The following is a 27,318-nucleotide window of genomic DNA, read 5'->3' on the forward strand; positions in this document are numbered from 1 at the left end:
TGTATATTTGTCACATTTTGAATGGAAATATATAATTGAATTAAATTGAATTGCATAGGGTGTATGGAGGATAAAAAGACAATGATGATAAAGAGGACAAATATGAGCAGATACAGAAATGGAACATAAAGAAGAAAAAAATGATAGGTGCATTAATTATCTGTAATACAACTGAGGCTACACCTTTGTAAGGCCGTATAAAATAAATGTTTTGGTTCTCGTCCAGAGAATTTTCATGAATTGATGAGGGAGGGAGGGAGGTTTTATTTCTTTCCCCCTTCAATGTAAAATTAGCAATAGTTTTCAGACTTTCTATTGGGCTTGAGAAAAAGGTGATGTTTTCCTAAAGCATTCCGAAGTCTTAACAAAAACAAACACAAAAAAACTGACATATTCCATAAATTGAGGCGGGAGGGGACGAGAACCAATACATTACTTTGTTTAGGCTTTTCCAATAGATCTGTAATATATGTGAACAAGGAAGTCGTACTGCTTCTAATACTCTTTATTAGACAAACAGCTGTCACACAGCAGTTTAATATTAATATCACTTTCTATTTGCATACAAACCTGACATATGTCAACTATGATGAACCAATAGGCATTCCCAATTAGTATTTCCTACAAGCCTCATTCAAGGACATCCAGGTACAAATTCAAAGCTACAATGTATGCAAATATATATTAACTACTGAAAAAGTGCAATTTTTGTGCATGTAATTGTTGCCGATTTTGAACTACATTGCTTGTTTTTAATTTCGTGATTTTGAGTTTTCTTACATGAAGACCTACAATGTATAGCCCTCCATTAAAAAGAACATATTCCCATGTTTTACTTTCGCGGTAGCTGTGTTTCACGTTAAAAGCGCAAAAATTAATATACCGCGAAAATATCTACTTTACAGTAACCCCATTTCAATATCCTGAATCTGGATTTAAGGCAACAGAGATGCACAGATCTGCATTGTGATGTTCTGCCACCACAAGAGACTAGTACAATATCCATTAATTATTTCCAAACACAAATGAATAAAACAAAGAACATGTAGCCTGAAAATTCAGAATCCAAATTAAGTGATGTGTTTATAGTTTTAAAATCCATGTATATTAGATGTCTGTTTGGCAGGTTTGTCAGTGTAAATCTTTGCATAAAATGGGTTACAATGTCTGTCACAAAAACAATCAAATACAAACATAATTGAGAAATATATTGGCTGAATGAAACAAACTGAACAGAATACTAGTATTGTTTATGATAGGCCTGTAGTTGCTTGGAAACTAACAGGAAGTGAAACACATGAAACAAGGACTTGACTTATGAAACTGTAAAATGCTTTTAAAATCTTAATCAGTTGCATTGTGATACTTATATAATGCAACCAATTTGATTTCCATCTTACTATAAAAAAATATCCATTTTAAAAAGCAAAGGCAAGATCAGTGATAGATTTTAAGCATCAATTTCACCTTCAAGCTTCTTAGTAGAAGCCCAGAAGCACTCTATAATTAATATTCCCTTGCGTTACAGGTCAACTGAACAGAACTGGTCATTAAATACAATCCTCTAACTTTCATTTCTCCTAAAGAAATATCACATTTTGCTGAGTTTGTTTTGCCATATGGTTGAAACTGTTGGTTTCAGCAAACATATTTTTTTTTTGATGAGCTTACTTTAAACCTTTACATTTCTTCTATAAACTGACAAAGTAAATTAAATCATTACATATAAATAATAGGTCAATTTTCTGTTTGAATTAAACTATACTGAACTGCACAAGATAAATTGAAAATGTCAAGCAAATAAATGTGTACATGCATCTATTGTGCAGTTAAATTAACACCTGCACTGGCAACAATACTAAGTTGTTATTTATTAATCAATCACAACTTGTAACCATTCAAATCAGCTCATTTCATCAAGTGGAGTCAGGTCATTCAACTACATGTATGCATGTAACAAGTGTTTCATATAAATTTACCCACTAAATGAAGGAACAAACAAACAAGCACACATATATATAATATGCTGAGAATAGATAATCACTGCTTTGATGAAAAATTTAAATGTGAAATCAGATTTAGTCAATGACAGAATGCTTGTCACAATAACAGTCCTGTCTGATGTACACTACATTGGATTTCTTCACTCCAATTTGATGACCAAGATGCACTTTCATGTCTTCAGAGCTCTAGAATTCTAGAAACATTTTATACAAATTAAAATCAATTTAGCCTACTAGGCTACATGTAGTAAATGAATAAGACAGCTGATTGAATGTGTAACAAACCAAAAGAATGAGTCACACTGATGCATGATAGGCAGTTTTAATGAATTTATGGTTTTCTGCTTAAAAACAATATCAGTTTTGTGACGTGTGCTGCCCTGGATACTGTACAGTACATTGTTGCAATGAATCACAGCACACACGGAGCCTAGAAATAATGAATTATCAAATTTATTAATAATAAATGGGTAGGTTTCTTTACAACTTTAAGTTAACTTTAAGTTAATTACTTATACAGGACTAGGCTAGTTGATGACATAATCATAGTTTCTAAAACTAGGTCTATATGACAAAAAATGTGCATTACTGCTGCAATCACAAGTGCATTCATGACATAATAAATAAATGGATAAGATTTATTGATTAAAAAATTCAATTTAATTATTTTTCCCCTTTGGTTATGGAATTACTCATTTTTGCTGCATTATATTCCCTTTTCCTTTGTGTGTTTTAGTCAAGAGAAAATCACAATCAGAATTCATATAATGTTGGCATCCATGATATTGAGTCTGTGAACTGCAACCATATAATATATATTGTAATGCACAACATGTCATCCTTTGTATTCATACCTACAAGACCTAGTACAGCTGCCTTTCTGTGAAATGTTCAATCATTCAACATCAATCTCTTGCTACTATATACTGTTGTCATTATGTAGGCACTGGTGACTCATGTATTATATTCATTATAAATGACCAATCATAAAATGTCACTTGGTTTTGTAAACAAAAAGTGGATTGATGTAATGTGTTTAAAGAGTCACATACATTCAATTTAGACTCGGGAACAACTTCAGAATAGTGACTGATTGCCACACCTAGCAATAATAGTAATATTAGCCCTAACTTTTTTAATCCCAATCATGAAACCCAACCCTAATTCGTATCTCATAGGCAGGTGGCAGTCATTAAAGACTTTACTACATGTATGATTTACACAACACAACACTTCGAAAACTTCCATCATTATTAAACAAGTAGCTAATGACAAAATAAATTTACAGAGTCCCTGAAACATAAGAAAACAAAAGAAACCGCTTGCTCATTTTGGCCATATCAGGTCACATTTGAATTTCTCAATTTATCAAACTCACTTTTGTTCACCTGCATCACATAGCAGTAAGTTTGAAATACTACCCAATGCAGTAAGTTGATTTCTTTGAATTATAGAGTTTCCTTACACACAAGGAAAATGTACGGTACTGCAATGATGTAATAAATGTGCAGTTTGTCTTAAGAAAACATTGTCAATCTAATGCTGCAGTTAGATTATGCCTCATGTAGTCCCTGGGGAGGAGAAGGGAGTCAACAACATTACAAATTCATGATCTGCATTCCAAACTGCTATCACTTATAATGCACTATCCTTGTAAAGCACCCATGTCATGTTTCTAAATTGAGCATTTGCACTTGGCAACTGAGTCATTACTATGATTACTATCTACTGAAGATAGCAATAAATTCTGTTGGGAAGTATGGCAACAAGCTAATCTTATATACAAGTGTAAATGAATGAATAGATGAGCATACAAATATATATGTTTGATTTTACTTTTATTTAGATAAGTAACTAAAAGTAGAAATATCCTCCAAATAAACAAGAAGTTAACTTATAAATTATAGATAACAATACTGTGACCAAGCTAATTACTTTAAATTCACAGAAGTCTATTCTGTTCTGAAAATGATATGAGATTGAATAATGAATTAGATTCTCAACAGGCCATAGGAAAGGAAATGTGTGCTCTAGAGCCAGGTTGAATCATATTTGTCAAATAAGATGCTACATTTATTTCTAATCTTTCAGCCACCTGCAGCCATGATTGTTTTTAGCTCTGCCTGATATAAACCAGGGTCTTACTGCATAGTGTTGAAAACAGCAAGGTTGTTGTATGTTATTATCTCATGAATGTTGTATTAAATGTTGTGCAGCTAATGTTACCAACATACTAGATGTGCGTGAGGGTTCATATGCAGATTATTGTCTATAAGCAAATGCATCAGTCACTTGAGCATCACATTGTATCAACGCAATGCACTGTCAGGGCATAGATTGGGTTTTGACAAGTGACATAATCAAATTCCACCCTTCTATAGACTACTAACCATTATCAAAGACTGTGCAAGGAGCAAATATAATATCAGCATTTAATATTCTGCTTTGTCTCCCTCCTTCTTACCTGTGGTGATGAAGCTGGGTCCATCAAAATTTGTATTAGAGTCTGGGCCTGCTCTCGCACCTGTAATATAATAAAAAAGAAATATATGCAAATATTAATTATTTGCACAATTCATATTATTATCACTGTGTTATCAATAATTACATTATAGTTGCTATTTCTATTCCCATCCAGCAAAACATGAGAGGCAAATGATTTTCTTTAAATATATCTACTAATTTGATTGTGTTTTGGGAGGTAGGGAATGGTAATATTTTATAAACTATTATTATTAAATTGTTATAATTTCATGTAATATTTCATGTAATATGGCATAAGGGTTATGAATTGAAATAAATTAAAACTGAATCCATTTATAGAATGATTATTTACAGAGACACACAATTTAATCCAACTGGAAACATCCAAAGCAAGATGTAACATTTATATCTCTACCAAAAGAAAACAATATACAAATAGGAATAAATGCTTCCATCACTTAGAAATCTCATCTCTGTTGTTGTGAAAATAGAAACCTGTTCAAATGTCCCCTTTCTGCACTATTAATCTGTGCAGGGTCCAAGCTATTATTCCAATGCCTCCGGTTGGAATTCCTGCATTAACTGCAATCATCAACAGTACACAGGCTAAATTCTGATGAAAAAAGCTTAATGATAAATGGGAGGCATAGCCTATGGTACAGTAGTGTGTACCTGTACTGTAGCATGAACAAATATAACACAGCACCTATCATGAACAATATACAATTTCACATCACTAATGCCAAATGGTATGTCAAAATTATTACAAAACAAATTTGAATAATTAATATATTTAATATCCTCAGGTCATCAATTCAAATAATGTCAGTACATAAACAGATTACCAACAAGTAAACAAATTTAATGAATGATAACATTTTGCAGTAGAAACGTTAGGGAACATAGGTACTAATCAACACACATGCTGTAACTGAACTATCCCCCCCTTTATTAACTAAGTTGTGACCCTCAAAAAAGAAACTAATCATCTTCTATAAATACCAGTGTCATTTCATGATACTTTCACTACCCAAACTATCACAGCTGCAATTGAACACACCTCTCTCATATGCCCAAGCTGTACATGTATGCTGATATAACCCGTAATACTTCTGTGAGATGTTTTTTAAGCACAGTAATAACGTGTTGTGGTTAACAGAAAATTGAGTTCCCTAAGTATTGCTTTTATTAATAATCTTATATTATAAGCATGAAGCATTATGCATTTTAAAAATGCAATCAGATTTTTATAGAGGCATCTTCAGTAAAAACCAAAATTGTCATTGGTATAAATAAATTCCCAGGCTTTGGGTTAAAAAGGGGTTTCTCTTTGTTTTGGGATCATACATGTAGGTCAGTACAAAAGGTGTAGCCACATGAGAGGGGTCACATGCCGGGAGCCAATCACAGGCCTGGTTTTTTTGGGGGAATTGTCCGTCTTCTCATAAATTATTCCCAGGAAATTCACAAGCTGTTTCAATACTGTCTGAGGTGATGAAAAATTACAAATTAATTCCATGGTTAATTAATTCCATAGTTAATGAATTCCCGGCAGTTCTTCAAAAAAGTTAATGTATTGTCATCGGCTTGAAGAAATTATGATTTTATTATGTATCATGGAGCAAAACACTAAAAAGGTGAGAGCAAAATTGTAAACACTCCACACAACATGTGCCATCCAAATATGCCCAACTGAGCATAATATTATATTTCCTTCTGTTTAACTCAGCTAAATGCAGTATTTAGCTTTGACCTAAATTTGTTTGAATGTGAAAATTGTGTCATTTTCAAAATGTCAACCACAAGGGGAGAGCAGGGTAGGCATAGGCATGTTTTACAGCTAACAATTATGAATGCACGTGAACTTTATGCACTTAGGGAATGAATGTTTACATCTATTTTGAGAATGTTTTCTTCCATGAGCCAAGCCATGGGACACCTGGAGAGCATATGGCCATTTGTTTATAGGTATTAATTACTACACACACAGTGAAACTTGTAATCTAATAGTTTAATACATGAGAGTTGTGTTCTGGAAGTAGGGAAACATGTGATACTTTAGATGACCTATATTCATGGACATAATTATGATAATTGCATTCAATTTTATTTGATCTATGCATTTATTTCATTTTTTGCTGATTGCTTCTGAATACAAACATGCTTAGAAAAATCAAGTTGACATATTTGCTATATGATGCCCTTTCACTAAGCATTTTTCTTTCATTAAAATATGGCACATACAAAATGTTTGGTATTTTAAGGGTATATTCAATAGAAGTTCTAGCTTTACTTTAGAGAACCTATGCATATAAAAGTACGTAAACTGGACATTTTGATTTTTCTTGTTAGTGATACCTACCATAAGGTCATGTTTTTTATGTTGGGACCCCAAATATGGTGGTTTTGTGACATGCAAGACAAAATTTTGCACTTAAGATGTTGATATTTTTCTAGTCCTACATCACAGGGACCTGGTTTTGGTCTTATTTTTAAAGCAATTTAGCAGGCTAAATGAATTAGAGGAAAAAACTAAAACAATTCACTTTGACTAATTAGTAAAGCTCGTTAAGTGGAATTAGGCAGGTGTGGTTGTGGTGCGGAGCAGGCGGTGGCGGAGCAGGAGAGACGAGCAGGATGATGTTTGATTTTACAATGAACAGTATAGTCCTACATCACAGAGACCTGGTTTTGGTCTTATTTTTTAAGCAATTTAGCAGGCTAAAAGAATCAGAGGAAAAAAACTAAAACAATTCACTTTGACTAATTAGTAAAGCTCATTAAGTGGAATTAGGCAGGGGTGGCGGAGCAGGAGAGATGAGCAGGATGATGTTTGGATGTTTGATTTTACAATGAACAGTATATATTGGTATGATTAGCCTAAAGTGACACACTAAAACATTGTTCAATGAGTAAATAATATTTTGGAAGTATTTATAATACATTATATCAAATTAATTAATGGAATCATTAAATAATTTAAAATTAAAGCACCGCAGCATACAGATACTACGGAAATGTAAAAACATTTTTGGCGTATTAGCAAAAGTAATAAATAATACATTTAAAAATATAAAAGTTTATGTATCACTGGGGTAAAAGAATATAAACATGTAAATTACCTAATTAGCTAAATGAATCAAAAATACAGATACAATGTCTAGTGATCCATAAGAACTCTTAATTCCTTAGATACGGTAACAACACAATATGTGTTGTTTGGGCCACCCTGTAAGTGAGATTTCTTGTTTAATATGAAAAGTATACAGTTGCTGTGAATCTGAATATGCATAGAGCTTCATCCAAATGATTTTCTGCCAATCTTTACTTAGTAATATTCAAAATCAAAGAATTGTTTAATTTGACCAAGATTTTTCATGTAAATTATCGACACATTTTTGACCACCCTGTATATACGCAATCAAAGTACTTGACCGGTAAAAGTTCCATATGACTGGGTGGGTAATTGAGTTAGATGTATTAAACATTTGTCAAAACTTTACATTATCAATGTATGTTCAGGGGTGACCCCCATAACTGAATTAATATTTTCGTCCTAATTTTTTTTGTTACACCCTGTATATTATATGAGTCACCCTGTATAATGACTCCCATTGTATCATTTTTGAAAACGCTTGAGTATATGCTCTCAGAATATATATACTTTTATAGGGTTCTTATGTAAACCTATTGAGTTATAGCACCAAACTTGTAAAAGCATGTGATTTGCTTGAAAAATGCACATGTCACGCAATTGGTACCCAGTATAAAAAACATGACCTTAATGAAAAATGTTACATCAAAATGAATTAAATATTTGTCTATATTGAATATTCCCTTGAAAATATCCACCAAAGATGTTCAGACTGGGAGACTCCTATCGTCATGGAAACAGACCTCTTGAGTTTTTCAAATTATTATCATGCTTACTGTTTGCCACTTGCAATTGTTTCCTATTCTAATCATAAAATTGACAAGTGCAAAATGTATCAGAAATGGCAGTGAAATGGGCTGTTTGTCATGGGACATTTAGATATCAATTATCATAATTAATATTTTATCATAAATAGATGACTAAATAGTTTAATTAAAAAAAAAGGAAATACATGAATTGAAATGTAAATGAACAATATATGAATATTTATTTACAAACAGCAAATTTAAAATGATAAGTATAAAATTATAAATAAATAAATAAATAAATAAGTAAATAAATAAAAATAAATAGCAAATTTAAGTAAATAAATAAAAATAAATAGCAAATTTACGTAAATAAATAAAAATAAATAGCAAATTTAAAATGATAAATATAAAATTATAAATAAATAAATAAATAAGTAAATAAATAAAAATAAATAAATAAATAAATAAATAAAAAATATAATAAATATGTATTTATATCATGTCCGCATTAATAGGATAAGGCCTACGGTAAGTAGCGTATAGCCATCAGTTGTCTGATGATCGCATTAGCTCTACTCGTATTATTAGCTCTGCTTTAAGGCATCGAGCACTCTGCATGAAGATAGTCTCCTTTCTCCAAGTGAATAAATAAATAAATAAATAAATAAATAAATAAATAAATAAATAAATAAATAAATAAATAAATAAATAAACAAACAAACAAACAAACAAACAAACAACTAAAGAACCAAACATTAATTATTTTAAAAAAATACATTTAATTAAATTTGGAATAATTTAACAACACAACCTAAAACTGAACACATCCAAAAAGATATATGATATAATTTTGAATTAAGAAATATACCCAAATAATGTGTCGGAGGCAGTGAAAGCATAAATAATGGGTGAGGGGCAATTATTTAAACATTTTTACTGGTGAGGACACAATTTTAGGATAATGCTGGACCCTTTATTTCTATTTAGTATTACCACAAAATAGTGTGATTTAAAGAGAAATTGTTGCTTTTTTTTATTTTTTTTCGCAAGTGACAGTGAGTAGTGCGGAAATATTGAACGCGTAACTAAGCGTAATGCTTTGCATAGAATGTGTACCGGCGCTGATATACTGCATCACGCTTTGCTGTGTGCTGTTATGCGAAAAGAACATAAAGTTCATTGCCCTGGCCACTTTATTGTTAATTTAAAGGTCTTTCATGTGATACGTTTCAACAAATCACAGTGCGCGATTTTGAATAATGGGTCGTGTAGGTAATAGAATCATTCCTAATGGGCATTGTTGGCTATGGTAAGAAGTGATTTATTGATATAACTGAACCTATATAATATGAGTACATAATACAGTGACCTCCTATCCTATGTATGTCAAGTGTCCGGTGTTTTATCATAAAATAAATATGAAGACCAAGTTATTATTGATTATGTAAATACTTTGCTGTGGGTCATTCTTACATAAACAAAGTATTTAAAAAGGATGTACTGTGCCCAATAATTTTGCAGGGATGATGATTTATACTCTGATATTGCTGTCATATGAATGGGTCTTGACTACAGCTTGGCGAGTCGGACAAGCAGGATCTGAATTGTTTCTTAGCCACAGACCATCTATATTACTCAATAAAGATGAACCCACCAACCACGAAACCCGGGGAAAAATTTCCCTCGGATTTCGAGGTTGGTGGACTTTCGCGGTTCATCTTTATTGAGTAATATAGATAGTCTGTAGCTGAAAAAAATCAGGTCCTACAAGGCTGACTAAGCTTGACCAACTTCAAAAAGGAGGTTTACAGCTAGGCCCCAACACGCCTTGATATGTCTTTGCATAAAAACAAAGAGAACTGCGTGAGAGAATGGTGGCCTAACTGACAGACTGATATTCAATTGTGCTCAATATTTAAGGTTGTGGGTTCCAGATCAAGACCAACATGTGATGTGTCAGGACAAGGCACTTTAATATCTCGCTAGTCCCACCCCACACAGGAGTTTTTTAAGTGGGGAGATGTTAGGGTGTAGTCATTATCAGAGCCGTAGCCAAATTCGCAAAAGTTATACAAAAAGTCCCAAATTTAAGAAGCCCAAAAAAATCAGATATTTAAAGCTTTCTTGGTCAAAAAAGGTCCAAATTTGGGGAAGAAAGTCCACTTTTCTCAAAATCGCACCCCCCTTTGGAAAAAAGTCCACTTTTTCAAAATCAGCCCCCCCCCCCAAAAAAAATCCTGGCTATGGGCCTGGTCATAATGTGCACTGTTTGGAAAATCAATGTGATAGGGCAGCGGAATAAATAAATAGATTTGATAACTGTTTCAAAGGTGCTATAAAATACCTCTGTTTGTTTGTTTCTTCGTTCATTCATTCATTCATTTATTTTTTTATTTTTGATGCCATTTTTATTAATTGCAAACTTAATAGATTTGATGACTTTCACAATTAATATTATTTAAATAATTTGTTTAAACTTATCAATACCTGATCCTTTCCATCTCCTAGTCTGTCAAGTGTGGCAGGCAGTACTGCAAAAGAGAAAGAAAACACACAAAATGAGTGCAATTACAAGTCTATTATTTACATTGGATTGCAATGTAGCATGTTAAATCCAAGGTTCTCTAAATATTGATGATGTCAGGTCTGAATAGACACACTGAATAAAACATTTTTTATTTCATGGCATGTACTGTGGGTCAAACAAAGTACATGGTCAATCATTAGTGTTAGAAACCTTTACATTTTGTCTTACAGCATGTTTCTACTGAGCCAACGGTTGCGGGTGAATTTGGGGCAATGCGAGGAATACGTGGTAACGGCCCCAGCAAAAACAGATCGGGTGAAGGAGAATGCGCGGTAATGCAAGTGAATCTGTCAACCACCAATTGAGGTATGCGGTAACCTTCGCAGTAACCTTTGGGTGACAATTTTGAGGGTGACCTAAAGTTAGCCAGTGTGAGCATTCAAAATCTGACTTTGAAGGTCACAAAAGCTATTTTCTGGACCTCCAGAATACGTGGGTTAATGAATTGTTACCCTATTAACAATTTTTGACAGTATATATTTTGATTTCAGACTTACAGACTGAACACAATATTTCTTAGTGCAATTTTGTTGAACTTCTTTTTCTCACCCTTAACCCAAGTTGTGACTCCTGAATCCACAAGCAAAATACTTCATGCATTGTTCTCAGAGTTTTCACAAACAAAACGATTGAATTGAACAATACACACAAGCGAGTAACAATAACCTGTCTTCTGCCTACCTGTGGTGGCTATTCATTTAATGGTGACATTTACAGCCAGGTTACTTATGTACCACTAAACATGCACTTGACTAATTTGTTTGTTGCTCATGGTTTGGAAAACAGTTTCTATTACTTGGTTGGCAGAAATCACTTTTCAGATGATTTCCAAAGAATTGATAACATGCCACCCTATATTAAAGGGCTTTATGTACTGTATGTAACTGTGGTATAAAGCAGTGTTGTAAGTAACCCAAGTTGAGTGCTGGCTAATTTTACAATCCAATTCATGAATTAGACCACAGGTTCGGGACACAATCTTTCTAGTGAACGTGAGGGATCTGTATATATGGCGGCTACAGGGGCATCACCTCCCTAAAAACTGTTGTATTTTGCTCTTTTTATGATGAAAAAATCATTTATCAGGACAACCCTGGTATAGAAGGTACCAGCACTTTTTGGGATTATAAAAAAGGATTGAACCATTTGATTTTATAAACAAATCAGATATATATTTCAGCAGAAAAACATTTTTACACAGCAGGTCCCGAATGTTCCTGAATGTGTTGGTTCTGTTTACATGCTAATTCACAAATCTTAGAACCTACAGATTATACCAATAGGTCAGTACAGTTCATATCCTGTGCTACAAATGCTAGGTGTTTTGAAAATAAAGTACAGAAGTAGTGAAAAATCATCCCTTTAGGGAACGATTTGGCTGGGAAAAGTAAATCCCTCTTCTTTCTATGCATTCTATACATAGGTCACCCCTAGCTCTGTATGTGTAAGTGCATCCACACCATCCCAATGGTTTACCTATAAGCTTACCTGAAATGGGTTATGATTGTATGCAAAAGGAACAGCTTAAAAACATTTTTTCCTGCTTCCACACTAAAGACTCAATACTCTTAATATGATCATTTTCAAAAGTATTATTTTCAAAAATAGTGCTGATGACACTGTTAGCAAGTAATGTAATTTGTAGTAATATTGGTGAAATGCTTTGCAAGCCATTTGATTCCAGCCATCTAAAATCATATGAACTTCTGAAAACAGCATTGTCATATGTCAAAGGAGATAATCAGATATTAAACCAATTAAAAAAAACCAACCTAATGCAGCACCTTTGGAAATGACAAATACCTTGTACTCTGTGTGGAATACACTTTCAGGGCTATAGCAAGGTTGAAAAATGTGAGGTAGCCATTACAAATGTGGGCCACCAAAATAAAGAATAACATAACATATATTATTTCTCCAAAAGTGGGGCGGCCATGGCTAACCCGCCTGCCGGTTTGCTAATGTCCTGTATACATTAGTTTGTAATCTAAATAGAGGTGAAACCACCAAAACATCATGGTAAAATGCTCAACCAACTAGTATAACTAGAGACATGCTACCTGGCGTTACAGATCTGTTTAGTAAAGGCTGTTAAGCCCCTACTCTTCAGAAGCATGGATGCAGAATATCTAGGTAACTAAACTAGGGCTTGTTCTGCAACTAACTAAACACATTCTGCATCCATGCTTCTAAAGAGTGAGGGCCTAACAACCTTTACAATCTGTAAAGCCATTGTAGTACAAGTCCAAATTTTATGTTTTACATTAGTTTGTAGTAATACATTAAGCTTGGAATACATAGCATAACATTCTTCACAAGATGTCAGCTGTATTACCCATGAATGTTTCACATAATACAGGTTGTTGATATAACCCTAAACCCCCCAAAACAAATACAAAATGTATTATGTACAAGTTGTTGTTCATGGTTCTATTGCTATCCACGAATAGCAATTAAAACACTTATTACATGATTTGTCAAGTAGAATCACGTTCAGCAAACATCACCTTGCCATCCAGGTCCAACCTTGCAATATGTAAACTGACTGTCCAATAGGTTTTGTATAGCCTTGTTAACAGCACTTGTGACATGAACTTGTTAAATATAAAACCAGATTCTTGTTTAAATTAGCTTGTTAAAAACATATCACTTTGCTTTCTCTTGAGATCACCACATCTAGACCCACCCGGCCACTGTATATATTCTGTGCCCGGCACCATTGGGAACCAGCGAGTGTTGGCCACGGTCGGTGTCTAAGATTCACAGCACATGGTGTCATGTGACACCCACAAAAGTTACGCTGTAACTTTAACTGGGTAATGTGGGACGGAAATTGTGTTCATTTTCGATAAATATGCGCTTAAAGATGTTGTGCTCCAGAAATTTCACCAATCTTTACAGGTAGTGAAAACCAACTTTCGCAGCTGGAGTTTTGCTATTTAAGTAATTACTTAAGGAATCGGATAGCAACGTTTGCACAGTATTTTTTGTGGGACATGAAAGCACATCAGACATATCAAATTGCATTCTGAATACGAGGAATATCCTTCTGATATCAAATAATTTTGATAATTTGAAATTGGCGACATAATACAAATTTGATATTATTTTGTACATTTAACAGTCCTTGAATGATATGTACTTTTAAAAAGTGTATGTAGCTGGGAGGAAAAGCCGACGATCAATTGAAAATTGTGAACTTGGATACTGAAGATACACATTTTTGACATAAAAATGTATATTTTTAATACGAAAGGTCAAAATTTTCTAATGATCATCAGTTTTCCTCCCAGCTACATACAAAAAAGTAAATATCATTAGATTTATAAATTTTACTTGTGAAATGTCAATTTTAAATAATTTGCCATAAAATTTGTATTATGTCGCGAATTTCAATAAATCCAAAATTATTTGATATCAGAAGGACATTCTTTGTATTTGGTCATGTTTTTTGAGGTGGGACCCAATTGTGTCACATCTTGCAATTTGTCAAAAATCAACTCCTTTTTTGTATTTCTGATTATATTTCAAAAAGTTTTCACCCAAACTAGTAAAAGTATACATTTTTAGAAAGCATATATTGTCATGATTGCAAATCTGTAAAGTTTGATGGATATACAGGGTGTACCAAAAAATATACAGGGTGATTCCATTGAAAAATACCGAAAAAATTAAATTTCTTTACCGCTCCAATATTTCTACAAAGTATATTAAATTTGAAAATGATCTTGATATTTGGAATGTACGACAGCGTTCAAGCTTTGACTTACGTCTGGCAGACAAAGTGTGAAAAAAGTATTTAGGGGTGAAAACAGTCAATATTCTTGATTACTTTTAGCAAAAATGTTCTTAGGGGTAAAATGTCACATATTTTCAGATTTTGGCACTTAAAACCCCTTATTTTTCACAGATTTTGAGAAAAATTCATTTTTTGGTCCAATTTTGGCCGAAAATGGCCGTTTTAATTAAATTTCTTTACCGCTCCAATATTTCTACAAAGTATATTAAATTTGAAAATGATCTTGATATTTGGAATGTACGACAGCGTTCAAGCTTTGACTTACGTCTGGCAGACAAAGTGTGAAAAAAGTATTTAGGGGTGAAAACAGTCAATATTCTTGATTACTTTTAGCAAAAATGTTCTTAGGGGTAAAATGTCACATATTTTCAGATTTTGGCACTTAAAACCCCTTATTTTTCACAGATTTTGAGAAAAATTCATTTTTTGGTCCAATTTTGGCCGAAAATGGCCGTTTTGGGGTGACAAAAATTTTGACTTGCTAATTTCCTCTGAGTGTATGAACATGAAAACTATCAAATAGTGCCTAATTTTCTATGCTAATTGTGTAACAAGGGTACAATTGTGATATTAAAAGCATTGAATGGGATCCATATATTTCTTTATCTTCGTAGCAGGGGTACAAAGTTGAGGGTTCGGGTGACAATTGATTTGGAAAAAAGTATCATTTTCGCCTCATTTTCGATTTGAAAAGACCATATCTCCACAATGGTATGAGCTATAGGGATGTTTTAAGTGTCATTTTGCTCAGTATTTCAATAGCTAAATGGTGATATAACAAATAAGCATGCTAGATTTATAGAAAAGGAAATAACATGCAATATGCTACCCCCACCCTAAGAATTTTGAGGCGTGAAAAAAGTCATGGATTTTGTTAAAAAATAAGTCCTTCAAAACTGGGAGGTGTAAGGCTAAACAAAGAACATGTTGCTCTAACCAATACCTTTCTCTAGAGCAACATGTTTTTTGTTTAGCCCTAAGTATCTCCATTTTGAAGGACTTATTTTTTTAACAAAAATTTTCGCTCAAATTTGAGGATTTCGGGCAGAAATATGCCTGTACAGTGCTATGGGGAAAATTTTCAAGTTGATAATTATGCATTTTTTATGTCAGATTCAGTTTCTACACAAAATTTAAGCCTACAAAAGTTCCTTTAAGTAGGATATCTTTCACTTTAAGTTTTCTCCATTCTGTCCGCCAAACGTAAGTCAAAGCTTGAACGCTGTCGTACACAGTTAGTCCTTTCATTAAATGTATAGTTTGCACTATATTTGTTAAGTCCATTGTGTTATACAGGGTGTGAAAAAAAGTTGTAAATTAATTTTTTTAATTTATGTAAAATTTCCCGAAGTGCCATTAAATTTGGAAGATATATTCAAAATAGTTTACAGAATTGCTATAATATCAAATTTAAATATCCAATTCCTATATAGGGTGTTCCAAAAATCAATATTCAGTGAATAATTAGTAACAAAGGTACATGTACAATACATGCAGTGTGGTAAATAAGCAAAAATGACCACGGGCCATTTGGGCCCTTGTTCTTGAATCTTTAGGGGCCCTCACAAACTTTTGCGGGCCCGAATAAATTGAGAGTGGAAAATAAACACATTTTTTGAAAAAATCAGCATTTAAAATGAATCTCCATTTATGAATTAGTGTAGTATGGACGATGTCTTGGAAGATTTTTTGTATTTTCAGTCCCGTTTTTCAGTAAACTTAAATTTATTTATTTATTTACTTATTTTTTTCATGGGCCAGTCGGGCCCTCATGGCACAATTTCGTAGGGCCCGCATTGATTTTCACGGGCTATGGGCCCCCGGGCCCACCTTATTTACCACACTGAATACATGTACAATTAGCCTACATCAATAAACTATTTAACAATAACCAGAGATCAATATGGCATCAGATTAAATCCTTTGACTGTAATAATCTCCTTTTAGAAGATTTATTTCATATTTCAAAGATAAAACAATATTGAAATTTATTTCATATGCATGCATGCAAAATTAAAGCCCATTGTGTTGTATGACCCACATTCCACTGCATTAATTAAAAGCTTGTTAAATCCTTAATTACTAAGTTCATTAAGATTAACTAGGCAATTATAGTTATAGAAAGTTAAAAAATAAGATTAACATTATGCAAAATGCATTTTTATTTCTACTAGGCAACAAAGTGCATAAATTTTATTAATGAACATCAACTTCCCATTGGAATTACACAGAGCTCCTCCGCTTCCGGCTCCTCCACTTCCGGCACCACCCCTGACTAATTAACTTAATTAAGCTGTTGTAATTAATTAATACATTTGTTTAATTGTATTTGTTATTAATTCATTAGATTAATAATTTATCTTCAAAATAAGACCAAAACCATTTGTTCACGATGAATTTTAGCAAAAATATAGGAATAAGTAGACAAAATGATTTAGCAAAATGTGACAGCACCACCTTTTTTAGGGTCCCAGTATAAAAAACATGACCATTTAGAATGCAGTTCGATATGTCTGATGTGCTCTCATGTCCCACAAAAATACTGTGCAAACGCTGCTATCCAAGCCCTTAACTTGATGAAATCTAAAATTGGCTATACTTGTCTCTATAATATAGTGGTCTAGCATGAGGATTTGGTCACACTATCTGGTAATTACAGCCCCATGTGTTTGGAATGCAATGGTGGAAGATTATGTGAGGTTACCGATGTGATATTCTCACTCAGTCACTTACCTGTTCCAACGTGGGTTTTGAATTTATCTCCTTGTCTGTGTACAAGGGATGTGAGACATTCTAGACCAGCTAGTGATATCTGAAGAATGGAAGAGAACAATATGGCAAAAAGTAAATAAATGATATTCAATGTACTTGCTTACTGGACATACATAGTGGTTGAACTGATACAAACTGATACTGACCTCACAAAACATTTTTAAATATTTATTATGATATGTGGGTAATGGAAAAACATTACCATCTTGATACCAATTTGTCTCCCTATGCTTGAGCAATCCCATTTGGTTGGTTGCTTGGTGGATGGGTGGGTAAAGAGTAGATATAAGGAGGTACTTTATAGGTACACGAAGAGTAGATCAGTACATACAGATAGTTAGTTTAGGAATACCAAAATGACACTGAGCCCTGGCAACCAGGCAGTGGAACTTGGGTATCTTTTGAATTTAAAGATATTAGCCTTTTCGAGATATGGCGGACACAATAGGATAGCGCTGCACAAAATGGGAAAAGTCTTTTGAATTTGGCAGGTTTTACCCATATTGAAGACTGCCCTCCTATTGTGTACGCAATATCTCGAAAAGAGTCAAGACTAATTGAAATGAAAGAAGATCACCTAACATTGAAACTACAATAAAAGGTTGAATGGTTTATCACACCATGACATAGAAACCAATGGAATCCAGGTTACCGTATGTACACATTCTATATGCATAACATCCAATATGACACCAGTAAAAATATAATCAATAAATGCTATGCTGTTTAGATTACAATATCAATTTTGTAATTAGATGCCTAATTCTACAATATTCAGATGGAATGCATGATACCTGGAAAACATTTATTTGGACGAGCCTAAGTACATTACAAGCACGAGCAGGATTGATGTGCAGGATGTAAAATGTGGCAAATTGTCGATGCAAAATATGCCCAATACAATAATGCGAATTACAATCATGTGAATGTGTTCAACATGGAGTATTCTCTTGTGCACACAGCCGCACGTGTATGTATGTACAGCTTTATGTAAATTGATAAATCTGGGTGCCAGACCTGGAATACCCAATGTAGATGTGTAGAATTCACACTACAATTTTTGTTCATGCATGTGTATGATAATAGCAGCAGGGGCAGAAGGGTGTGTGTGTGTGGGGGGGGGGGTATAGCCCTGGCCTGTGGGGGGAGGGGTGTACAGATTTAGCAATTGGATCATTTAGCCTGGTTTCATAACTGATTAAGTGATAGCTGTATGTTTGTTTCATCAAAATTACTAGTTTATAGCAACACATAAAATGAAGATATATCAGAAACAACAAAATTGCTTCAAAACAAACAATGCTTTTTAAAGTAAATGTGACGTGACATGTTATTATTTCAAAATATAAACCGAACATAGATTAGTCTAACATATAATATTATAATTTTCAACTACCAAAGGTATTACAATCACTAATAATTACCATTTAATTAAAAACAATTCCAATTTACAATTACTTCTTGCTGTGAATCTCCACCTGACATGGTTGTGATGACCTGTAAATGATACTTTGGATATTGCACACTCCTAGTATTCAATTAACCTACATGCTTCTAGTTGAGGTCTACATAAGGTAGGAAGTTTTACTTCTATGTGGAGAAATGATGGTTGAACTAACAGTGGAAGTACACATACAGTGTAAGGGCTGTGCAATAATTCTGAAGCCCAACAATTTCCAAACAGTATGCCAAAACAATGCCTGCCCCCCCCCCCCCATCGGCCTGCCAAAAATTGCTTAACCCCCACCCAATCTGCCAAAAATCTTGCCCCCACACATGTTCAATTTTGGGATCCCAACTTTAAGAATTTGCGCAAATGGTTGTCGCATGGGGTTTTCTGACCTATGCCATCAGTGTGCGCAGCAAGCAAGAAACTTTGCATATAGGCCTACACAACCCTGCCTACACATTCTGTACTGTTTTCCTATTCCTTTTTAGAGTTTTATTATGCGTACCCCATGAATATGTGCCAAAATTGCTTGCACCGCCCCACCCACCCTCTCAGCTTGCCAAAAATTCCTCAAAATTGCTTAAAATTATTGCACAGCTCCAAAATGTCATCAAATTTATTAATTACCAATCCTTTTTTCTTCCTGGACTTATGTGATTTTCTGTTTACAGCAGATCAAGGCACTGTGAATGCTCAGTAGAAAACAAGCACAGTCCATTTTGAGTACACTTGCGGAAATTAATGCATAAATTGCTGTGAGCAAGTCTGCATACATCATGTATGACATGTAGCTGCAAACCATAATCATGATAATTAGTCAAAAGGGATTTATCAGCATCGGGTATTATCCAGAATAAGTGTAAATGTACATGAAAATGTCCCTTTAGTTGCTGCCATTATTAACTGGCAAACAAACCCCCAGAAAATCCACACAAATTTGAAACAAAATGACTTGAACAACCTATAGAAGCAATTTATTGATGTATTTTAATTAAGAATTATTTTCAACAGTGATTATATAAGACTCTTCACTAAAAAGAACACAGTAATTTTAATAAGATGTAACATTTTATAATGAGATACATTGTATACATATTGTATGCATTGTGGACTTGGGGATACAGCTACAAATTACAACATCAATCAAAGCCTTTCAAGCTGCTGCTATGTATGTAGCCATAAGACTTGGTTTCTAGACCAAGTGCATTTTCACAACAGCAAAATTATTTACATACATGTACACTGCGCTGCACTACTGTGGCAATAAACATCCCTTTCATGTGACCATTGGTTAAAAATTTAAAACTGAAATTGTACATTATTCAACTAGGCCTATATCATATGAAATTGAAAAAATAGTTACTTTGCCGAATTTGTAATTTTAGACTTGCTTACACTAATTGCATTCAAAATAGAGTATTTGATATTTCAGTAAACTTGTACTCAATGTCAATATCTGAAATGTTATATATTTTCACAAAGAAAAGCAGCTTTTTAGCCCCTGAAACCATAAAACCAAAAATATTATTCCCAAACAAATGACAAGAGATAGCAACAGATGGTTCTAACTATCAGCATGTTTTTGGAATTGCGTTACACTGTCACCTGATGGATTTGTGATTGATTATACACACGTATGTCCATTGTGAACTTTTCCTTCAACAAATATTTAAAAATTTAACAACAACAGAAAATCTCAGTGCTTTTACATTACAAATTTTTACCACACTATTATGTTACATATAGTCCAATACAAAATACATGCAACATGGATCACCATCTATGCACATAGTAAATTGTTAACACCTTTATGTTATGCTATCTATCAATCATCCACTCCCTCCCTCCCAGAATATCATCAGCAGATTTCTAACGCTGTAAGGTGTGGTGATCGTAAAATTAAGACATGGCCTTTTGAACTTAGCAGGATATAGCTGTGTGCTTGTCTGTGTGTGCAAGTATATGAAGCATCTCATCAGCGGTGCTATCTACAGAAGATAAGTCATTCAATACACCATGCATAATAATAGCAAGAGCTGATGTTATGCTTAGAAATTTGTTGCTCAAGTCACAGAATGCAAATCTAAATAACAAATCTCGATGAATTTCTTTATAATGGTGAAGGGATTGCATACATGTATAAATTATGCACAAACATAACCCCTAGCTGGTGAATAAACTATAATTTATTAGGACAAACATCCTCAAGTCCAAACTTCATCAAGCTTCAGTACAGATTTGAAAGCAGAGGTTCAGTATGGATGGTACTACAGTACGGATGATACCCCAGGTACTACAATGTATTGTTTAATACAGTTACAAGTATACATGACATGTACATAGATCTATATTTCAAATTTTAGATTAATTTTCAGACCCACATTTTGCCTCAGTTTTGTACTTGGATTAGTTCTTTAGATGGGAAATATGAGGCTCCCACAACTGCTTTATTTCAAAAGATTAATGCATTTCAAAGCCTTATAATATATTTTGCTCTTGACAATTTTGATATATTTCCATGCTTTTTCCACACATTTTTCCAACAAAAATAATGTGTATAAATGAATTTGAATAAAATATTCAGCAAGTGTATTCCAACTGTGTACATTAATGTCATCACACACATTCTCCATTATGTGTTCAGCTATTCAGTACTGATGGCATACATTGTAAATTCAAAATATTTATTATGTGGATCCATATATTTTCATTCAAACATAAATCACTTCTTGTACATTATTTGTTCTTACCACAACAAATTGTAAAGTTTTCTCTTGTTTATAGGATTGGTTTGATTTTGAAGAAATTATTTGTTAACAATTTATTTTGTTTTTTTTATTTGAAAGAACAAGTCAGTGCAGTTTGAAATCTCTTGTAAACATCCCATGTGAACACAGTATGCAAAATACAATGTGATTACATGTAGGCCTACCAGGGTTCCCGTTAAGGATTTAAAAATGTGCGTCATGTGTGACGCAAGTTTGCTGACAAGGTTGAAAAAACTTGCGTCCAGACATATTTTTGTGCGTCCATCTGAAATTCACGATCAATCATACTGGGAAACGCCGCGGAATTTCATGGTCAGAACGGCAGCCCCTTGTTGCTAACACACGTACCCGTGCACCCGGGTCTACACTTCATCAAATGTTGATTGTTAAAATAAAATAAAAGTGCATTTTCGCCATGATATTCCATCTCCAGTCGCTATGATAATTTTTCTCATTTCTGTGTCAGTTTTGGTCGGAAACGTGGTCAGAAACAGCTGCAAAAACATTCGCAATTTTTCGTACTTTTACTTCCGGGTTTCTTTAATTTTAAAACGTGTTGTTGATGATATAAAAGCTAAAACACGCGCTACCACAAATAATACAAAAAAGATTATCATTTGGATTTTGTCTTTAAAATTGCTTTTATTCATCGTAACAATAATACTAATAAAGGAAACATAGATTATTTATGAGAAAATAAACTTAAAACATTAAAAACTGAATATTATCAGCTTGTGATAAATAATTAAATAAACAGCAACTGCACGGTAGCCGTGTCATCACTCCAGCAAGCTTTGTAAACAAAGCATCAACTTTCCCATCAAACAACGATCGTACGGAAAGCTTGCAAAAAGTGCACGATTTCCTGACGTTGCATTTACAAATATTGCAGAATTTACTACAATTCTAAGCAGGTGGGTCAAAATTTTGGGGCTTTTATTATCTAAAGAATAAAAATGTCTTATTTTTATCATCAATTAATGATTAAATTTCGAAGTTTTGTCTGCGTCCACATGGACGCAAAATACTTGTTTAGCCATGTGAATTTGCGTCCAAATTTGTAAAATACGCGTCTGGACGCAATGACGCACACTAACGGGAAGCCTGAGGCCTACATGTAGGTAGGTAGGACAGGACTCGGCAACAGGGCTCAAAATAAGGAGAGCCCAAGGGCCCTCAGCCCCTGAAAATCAGTGAGGGCCCACAAAAGACACATCTGGCAGGCCCAAATGGCCCACAAAATTTGTGGCAATTTGCTCACTTTTTTTTTTTAGGTTCATAGGTTAAAACCAATGGCCCAAATTCGGGCCCACAAAAATGTGTGAGGGCCCTCAAACCTTTAAGGGCCCAAATGGCCCCCAGAAATTCTGGCTTATTTCGAGGCCTGCTCGGCGATCTCATCCCACATGAACCGCACCTGTCATGCTCAAGTAGCAGGATGTCATCGTCTATCCTGCAGGCAACGATTCAATGCTTATTTGCTGTTGGATAATATTTGTAAAATTTGTGTTTTAAGAGAAAATCTCATTTGGAATTGTTCATTTATTTTAAAATAGGGCTAGTTTTTGAAGTCTCCATATATTATATAAAAGACTGTATTCTTGGTTAGGCCCACCATGTAATTTATTTCTCAACTTGAGATGGACAATACAGGCACTTGAGATGGACAAGACAGTCAGGCACATACATCTGGGATAAGCCTTTGGGTTTTGCGCTTTTTTTAATGGCAAAATGCACGGCCTCTTATTTTTAAAATGCGCATTACAAACACCCTAATTGCCCCGATTGTGTGCTTTCTAATAAATAAATTTATTATGGTAAAGTCAAACTAGAACACAAAAAAGTTAGAGTTAGTGCATAGTGAAATATTACAATTGTTTTAATCATTTTCATCAATTCTCTCTAACTACAGTATTGCATAAATAATGAGACACTTAACATTTAATGTGCAACCTGTCAACACAGTTTGTGATGCACTGAGCTGTTGAAGCGAAAGGCCAATACATGCAATGCATCTTGCATTAGCCGTGTTCAGACGGTGGCTTACCATCGATGATTACTAATCATCGATGGTAACTTTTAATCCCCTAATCAACGACGAGCGTCCACATGACGGCTAACCTTCGACAATTGCAATATTTATCAACAAGCCAACACCTTGCTCGTTGATAAAAACCGGAAGTGGACCGTATACCACGGGAAAAAAATTGAATGAAGCATTGATCTTCCAAGATGTTGAATAAATTTCGTTGGCATGGTTGGTGGAAATTCATAGGCCTAATCATAAAGAAAATGTCAGAAAAATATTTATAATGAATATACATAATTTATTCCATGCTAAATATTTAACGTGATTTTATTTAGCCATGAAATAAACAAATAAAAATAATAAAAACAAGCGGATGAATCCACCAGTGCAGCTAAAAATAAATCGGCTCCAATTAAAGACTCAAGGTGGCTTCATTATTTTAATAGTGAAAAAGATTTTTTAAAGAAATAGAGATTCCATGTTGTTGATGTTGTTACTAGCTCATTAAAAGAAATATTACTTGAAATTAAACTGTGAAAGATCATATTCTTGAGTTTTTAATTTTTATTTCTTACTTGCGCAACAATATACTGAATCCTTAGGTCGAACTGCCGGGAGTTCCCCTTTTGGCGTAATGTGACACGAGAACGAATGACGATACCAAAAAACCATCATAATTTTATTCTAATCTTCTGTCTTCTTTTTTCAAGTTTGCTACTTCATTTTTAAGCCAAAAAATTAAGAAAATACTATAATATGCCTACTAAAAATGCAATGATTTGGAGTCGATCCAGACCTTTAAATCGGGCCGCAAATTTTCTTGAAGTTTCAATCTTTAGCCCTGCTGTGATCCGGCGGCTTGAGCCCGGACTTTGCTTAGCTATGGAAACTCCGTCTTTCGCTGCTATTTGACGCGCATGCGAACAGTTACCAATAGGAAAACATGGTAAATGCAAGAAGATCAAGAAACATGCTATGTATAGACACCATCAGGTCATTTGAGGTCACGCTTAACTACGACTTCGAAGATAAGCTTGTCCACACGGGCACTATCATCGACTACTGCTCGTGGTTTAGGTCTAAACCATAAGATTTCTTATGGTTAGTAACTTGAAGTTTACTCGTTGATTACTAAACCACGATTAAGCGTCCACACGGTCATTAACTACAAGCTAATCATCGAAGTTTATAACTACAAGCTAATCAACGACTAATCATCGACCGTCTGAACGTGCCTATTATTGCTGAACCATGAAATGGTATCAGCCTATATGAGTGTATGTTACTTACTTACTTGCTTACTTACTTGCTTACTTACTTACTTACCGGTACTTACTTACTTACCAACCATTTGGTCTGAAATGGACATATCTTTAAATGCCACGAAGGTATGAACCCCCAAGTGGTGTCAAATAAAAGAGAAAGAAGTAAAGAATATAAAAAAAATATTCCCTAAAATCAGAGGTCATCCAAGGGGTCACAGGGGTCAAAAAAGGTCATTTTAACCAAAAATGCTCCAATCGAGCTGAAATTTATATGCAATGATGCTTATGACATTCTAAACATGTTTAAAATATTTTAATATTCACTTAAGGTCATTAAGGGGTCATAAAGGGGTCAAAGGTCGAGTTGTCAAAAATGCTCCAATTGAGCTGATATTTAAATGCCATGATCTTTATGACATTCTAAACATGTTTAAAATATTCCAATATTTATTTAAGATCATTCAGGGGTCATAAAGGGGTCAAAGGTCAAGTTTTCAAAAATGCTCCAATTGAGCTGATATTTAAATACAATGATCTTTATGACAATCTAAACATGTTTAAAATATTTTAATATTCATTTAAGGGCATTAAGGGGTTATAAAGATATATATCACAATATACTGCCAAATCCCCATGGTTCAGCTATGGTGCGGTAACCGCTCTAGTTTTCTAATGATGCATAAATTTGCCAGGTACAAAGAATTGTCCAATTCTTGGAATTTGAATTTGGAGCCTCAGAAACAAACACGGATCTAGAAAATCTTGTATTTTGGAAAAGTGAACTTGCTCGAAGCCTGATGTACATGTAGAATGCGAAGAATACATTATTTATCTACTAATTCTTGTTGTTTTTAGGTATTTTATACTGAAAATAGTGCTTATTTTGGTAAAATCCTAAAATGCGTGATTGGACACAAAATTCCTTTTTTTTTTGGTGAACACCCAGAAGCTTTATCTAGGCAGGTAGGTTTGAATGGCATAACCCGACCTACTACATGTAGTACTCAAATACTGCCGACCCTGAATATTTTAAACATTTTGAGGGAAGGGAAAAAAAAGGCTCATTTAAATATTATTACATGGATAATAAATGCTCTAAAAATGGAACAAAGTATGTTTATTTTGACCAAATGAAGTTAACAATAAAGAAAGTATGCAATTTAACTGTCTCCTGTGTAACACTGTTTCTTACTCTTAGTATTCGAAAACAGGTAAAATTTAGTAGTCTTTTTCAACAACAAAAAAGTTTTAAAAATTCTGATCTACCTAAACCCAAATTTCTATTTAAGAAGTTAATATTTATTTTACGCCAAACAAAATCTTTTGGGCCATATTTATACCATCTAAAATTTTTACAATCAACTTCAGAATAATTGGTCTTGGATGGAGAATGATGAGTGATATATTCATGAAATAATTTAGGTTTTAGATCTAGCTACAGATGGATCCCAAAATAATGCACAGTAAGCTTCGGACATTATGTGAAATGCCATCTTCTCAACTTCAAGTCAATGATCAATAGTAAAGGTAATGACAATGACAGCTGTGTATCAGCCTGACTAAGTCAAGGTCTCAGTAATATTTTATGCTGGCTTCCACTGATCCAACAAAACATTGCCAGTTCTTGTTCTATAAAAATAATTTATTTTTATAAAAAAGGTACTGTGCATAGGTGGGACAATTAAAAAGTCTTATGTTTAAGTCTATTTTCGCCAGCGCATAGGGCGCTGGTACCTAATTCTGAGATGGGGTTTGTGTACACTAAAGATTAGCTAAGATTATAGCCTTCTTCTATTGGTATGAATTATTTTTTTTACTTCTCGTGGTGGAAATGTTTTTGATGTCTGCTAATTCGATTTGCAAGGAAAAGAAAGTATGTTTTGCCGTTTCAACGAACGAAAACGATTGAGTATTGCCAAAGTTATGTTTGAATTAATTATGACTTAAAAAGTTATCATAGGTTAGGCCTACACATATAAACATAAACTTGGGCCCCGGCAAAAAACGCAATTTTTTGAAGTAAGAAACGAGATCCAAAGTATTGAAATGCGAGAAAAGCGAGATTTCCCCCGGAAAATGGCACAAGAAGCTTTAAAAACGCCCCGAAAATACGAAAAAGAAAAAAAATAAATTCCATAAAAAAGCCCTCTGTTGTTCAGATTCGGTCAATGACAACAGTGAGGATGTGCTTCCTTTACTACCTTGTCGTCAGACGGCAAAAAAGTGAAAAAAATTGACCTTGAATTATGTTTTATAGT

The 27,318-nt window shown here is 33.8% G+C and overlaps 1 protein-coding gene across 1 annotated transcript in view; it reads right to left on the reverse strand.

Annotated features, from left to right (window-relative positions):
* The window catches only part of LOC140146444 (CLIP-associating protein 1-like), a 181,108-nt gene that overhangs the window by 125,935 nt on the left and 27,855 nt on the right, over positions 1–27,318 (reverse strand). The window contains 3 exon segments of the mRNA XM_072168303.1: positions 4,468–4,527; positions 10,878–10,921; positions 17,510–17,588. Coding sequence (XP_072024404.1) covers positions 4,468–4,527; positions 10,878–10,921; positions 17,510–17,588 — 183 coding nt within the window.

The sequence above is a fragment of the Amphiura filiformis genome, chromosome 1 (genome assembly GCF_039555335.1).
Source record: "Amphiura filiformis chromosome 1, Afil_fr2py, whole genome shotgun sequence".
In the NCBI taxonomy this organism is placed as follows: Eukaryota; Metazoa; Echinodermata; class Ophiuroidea; order Amphilepidida; family Amphiuridae; genus Amphiura; species Amphiura filiformis.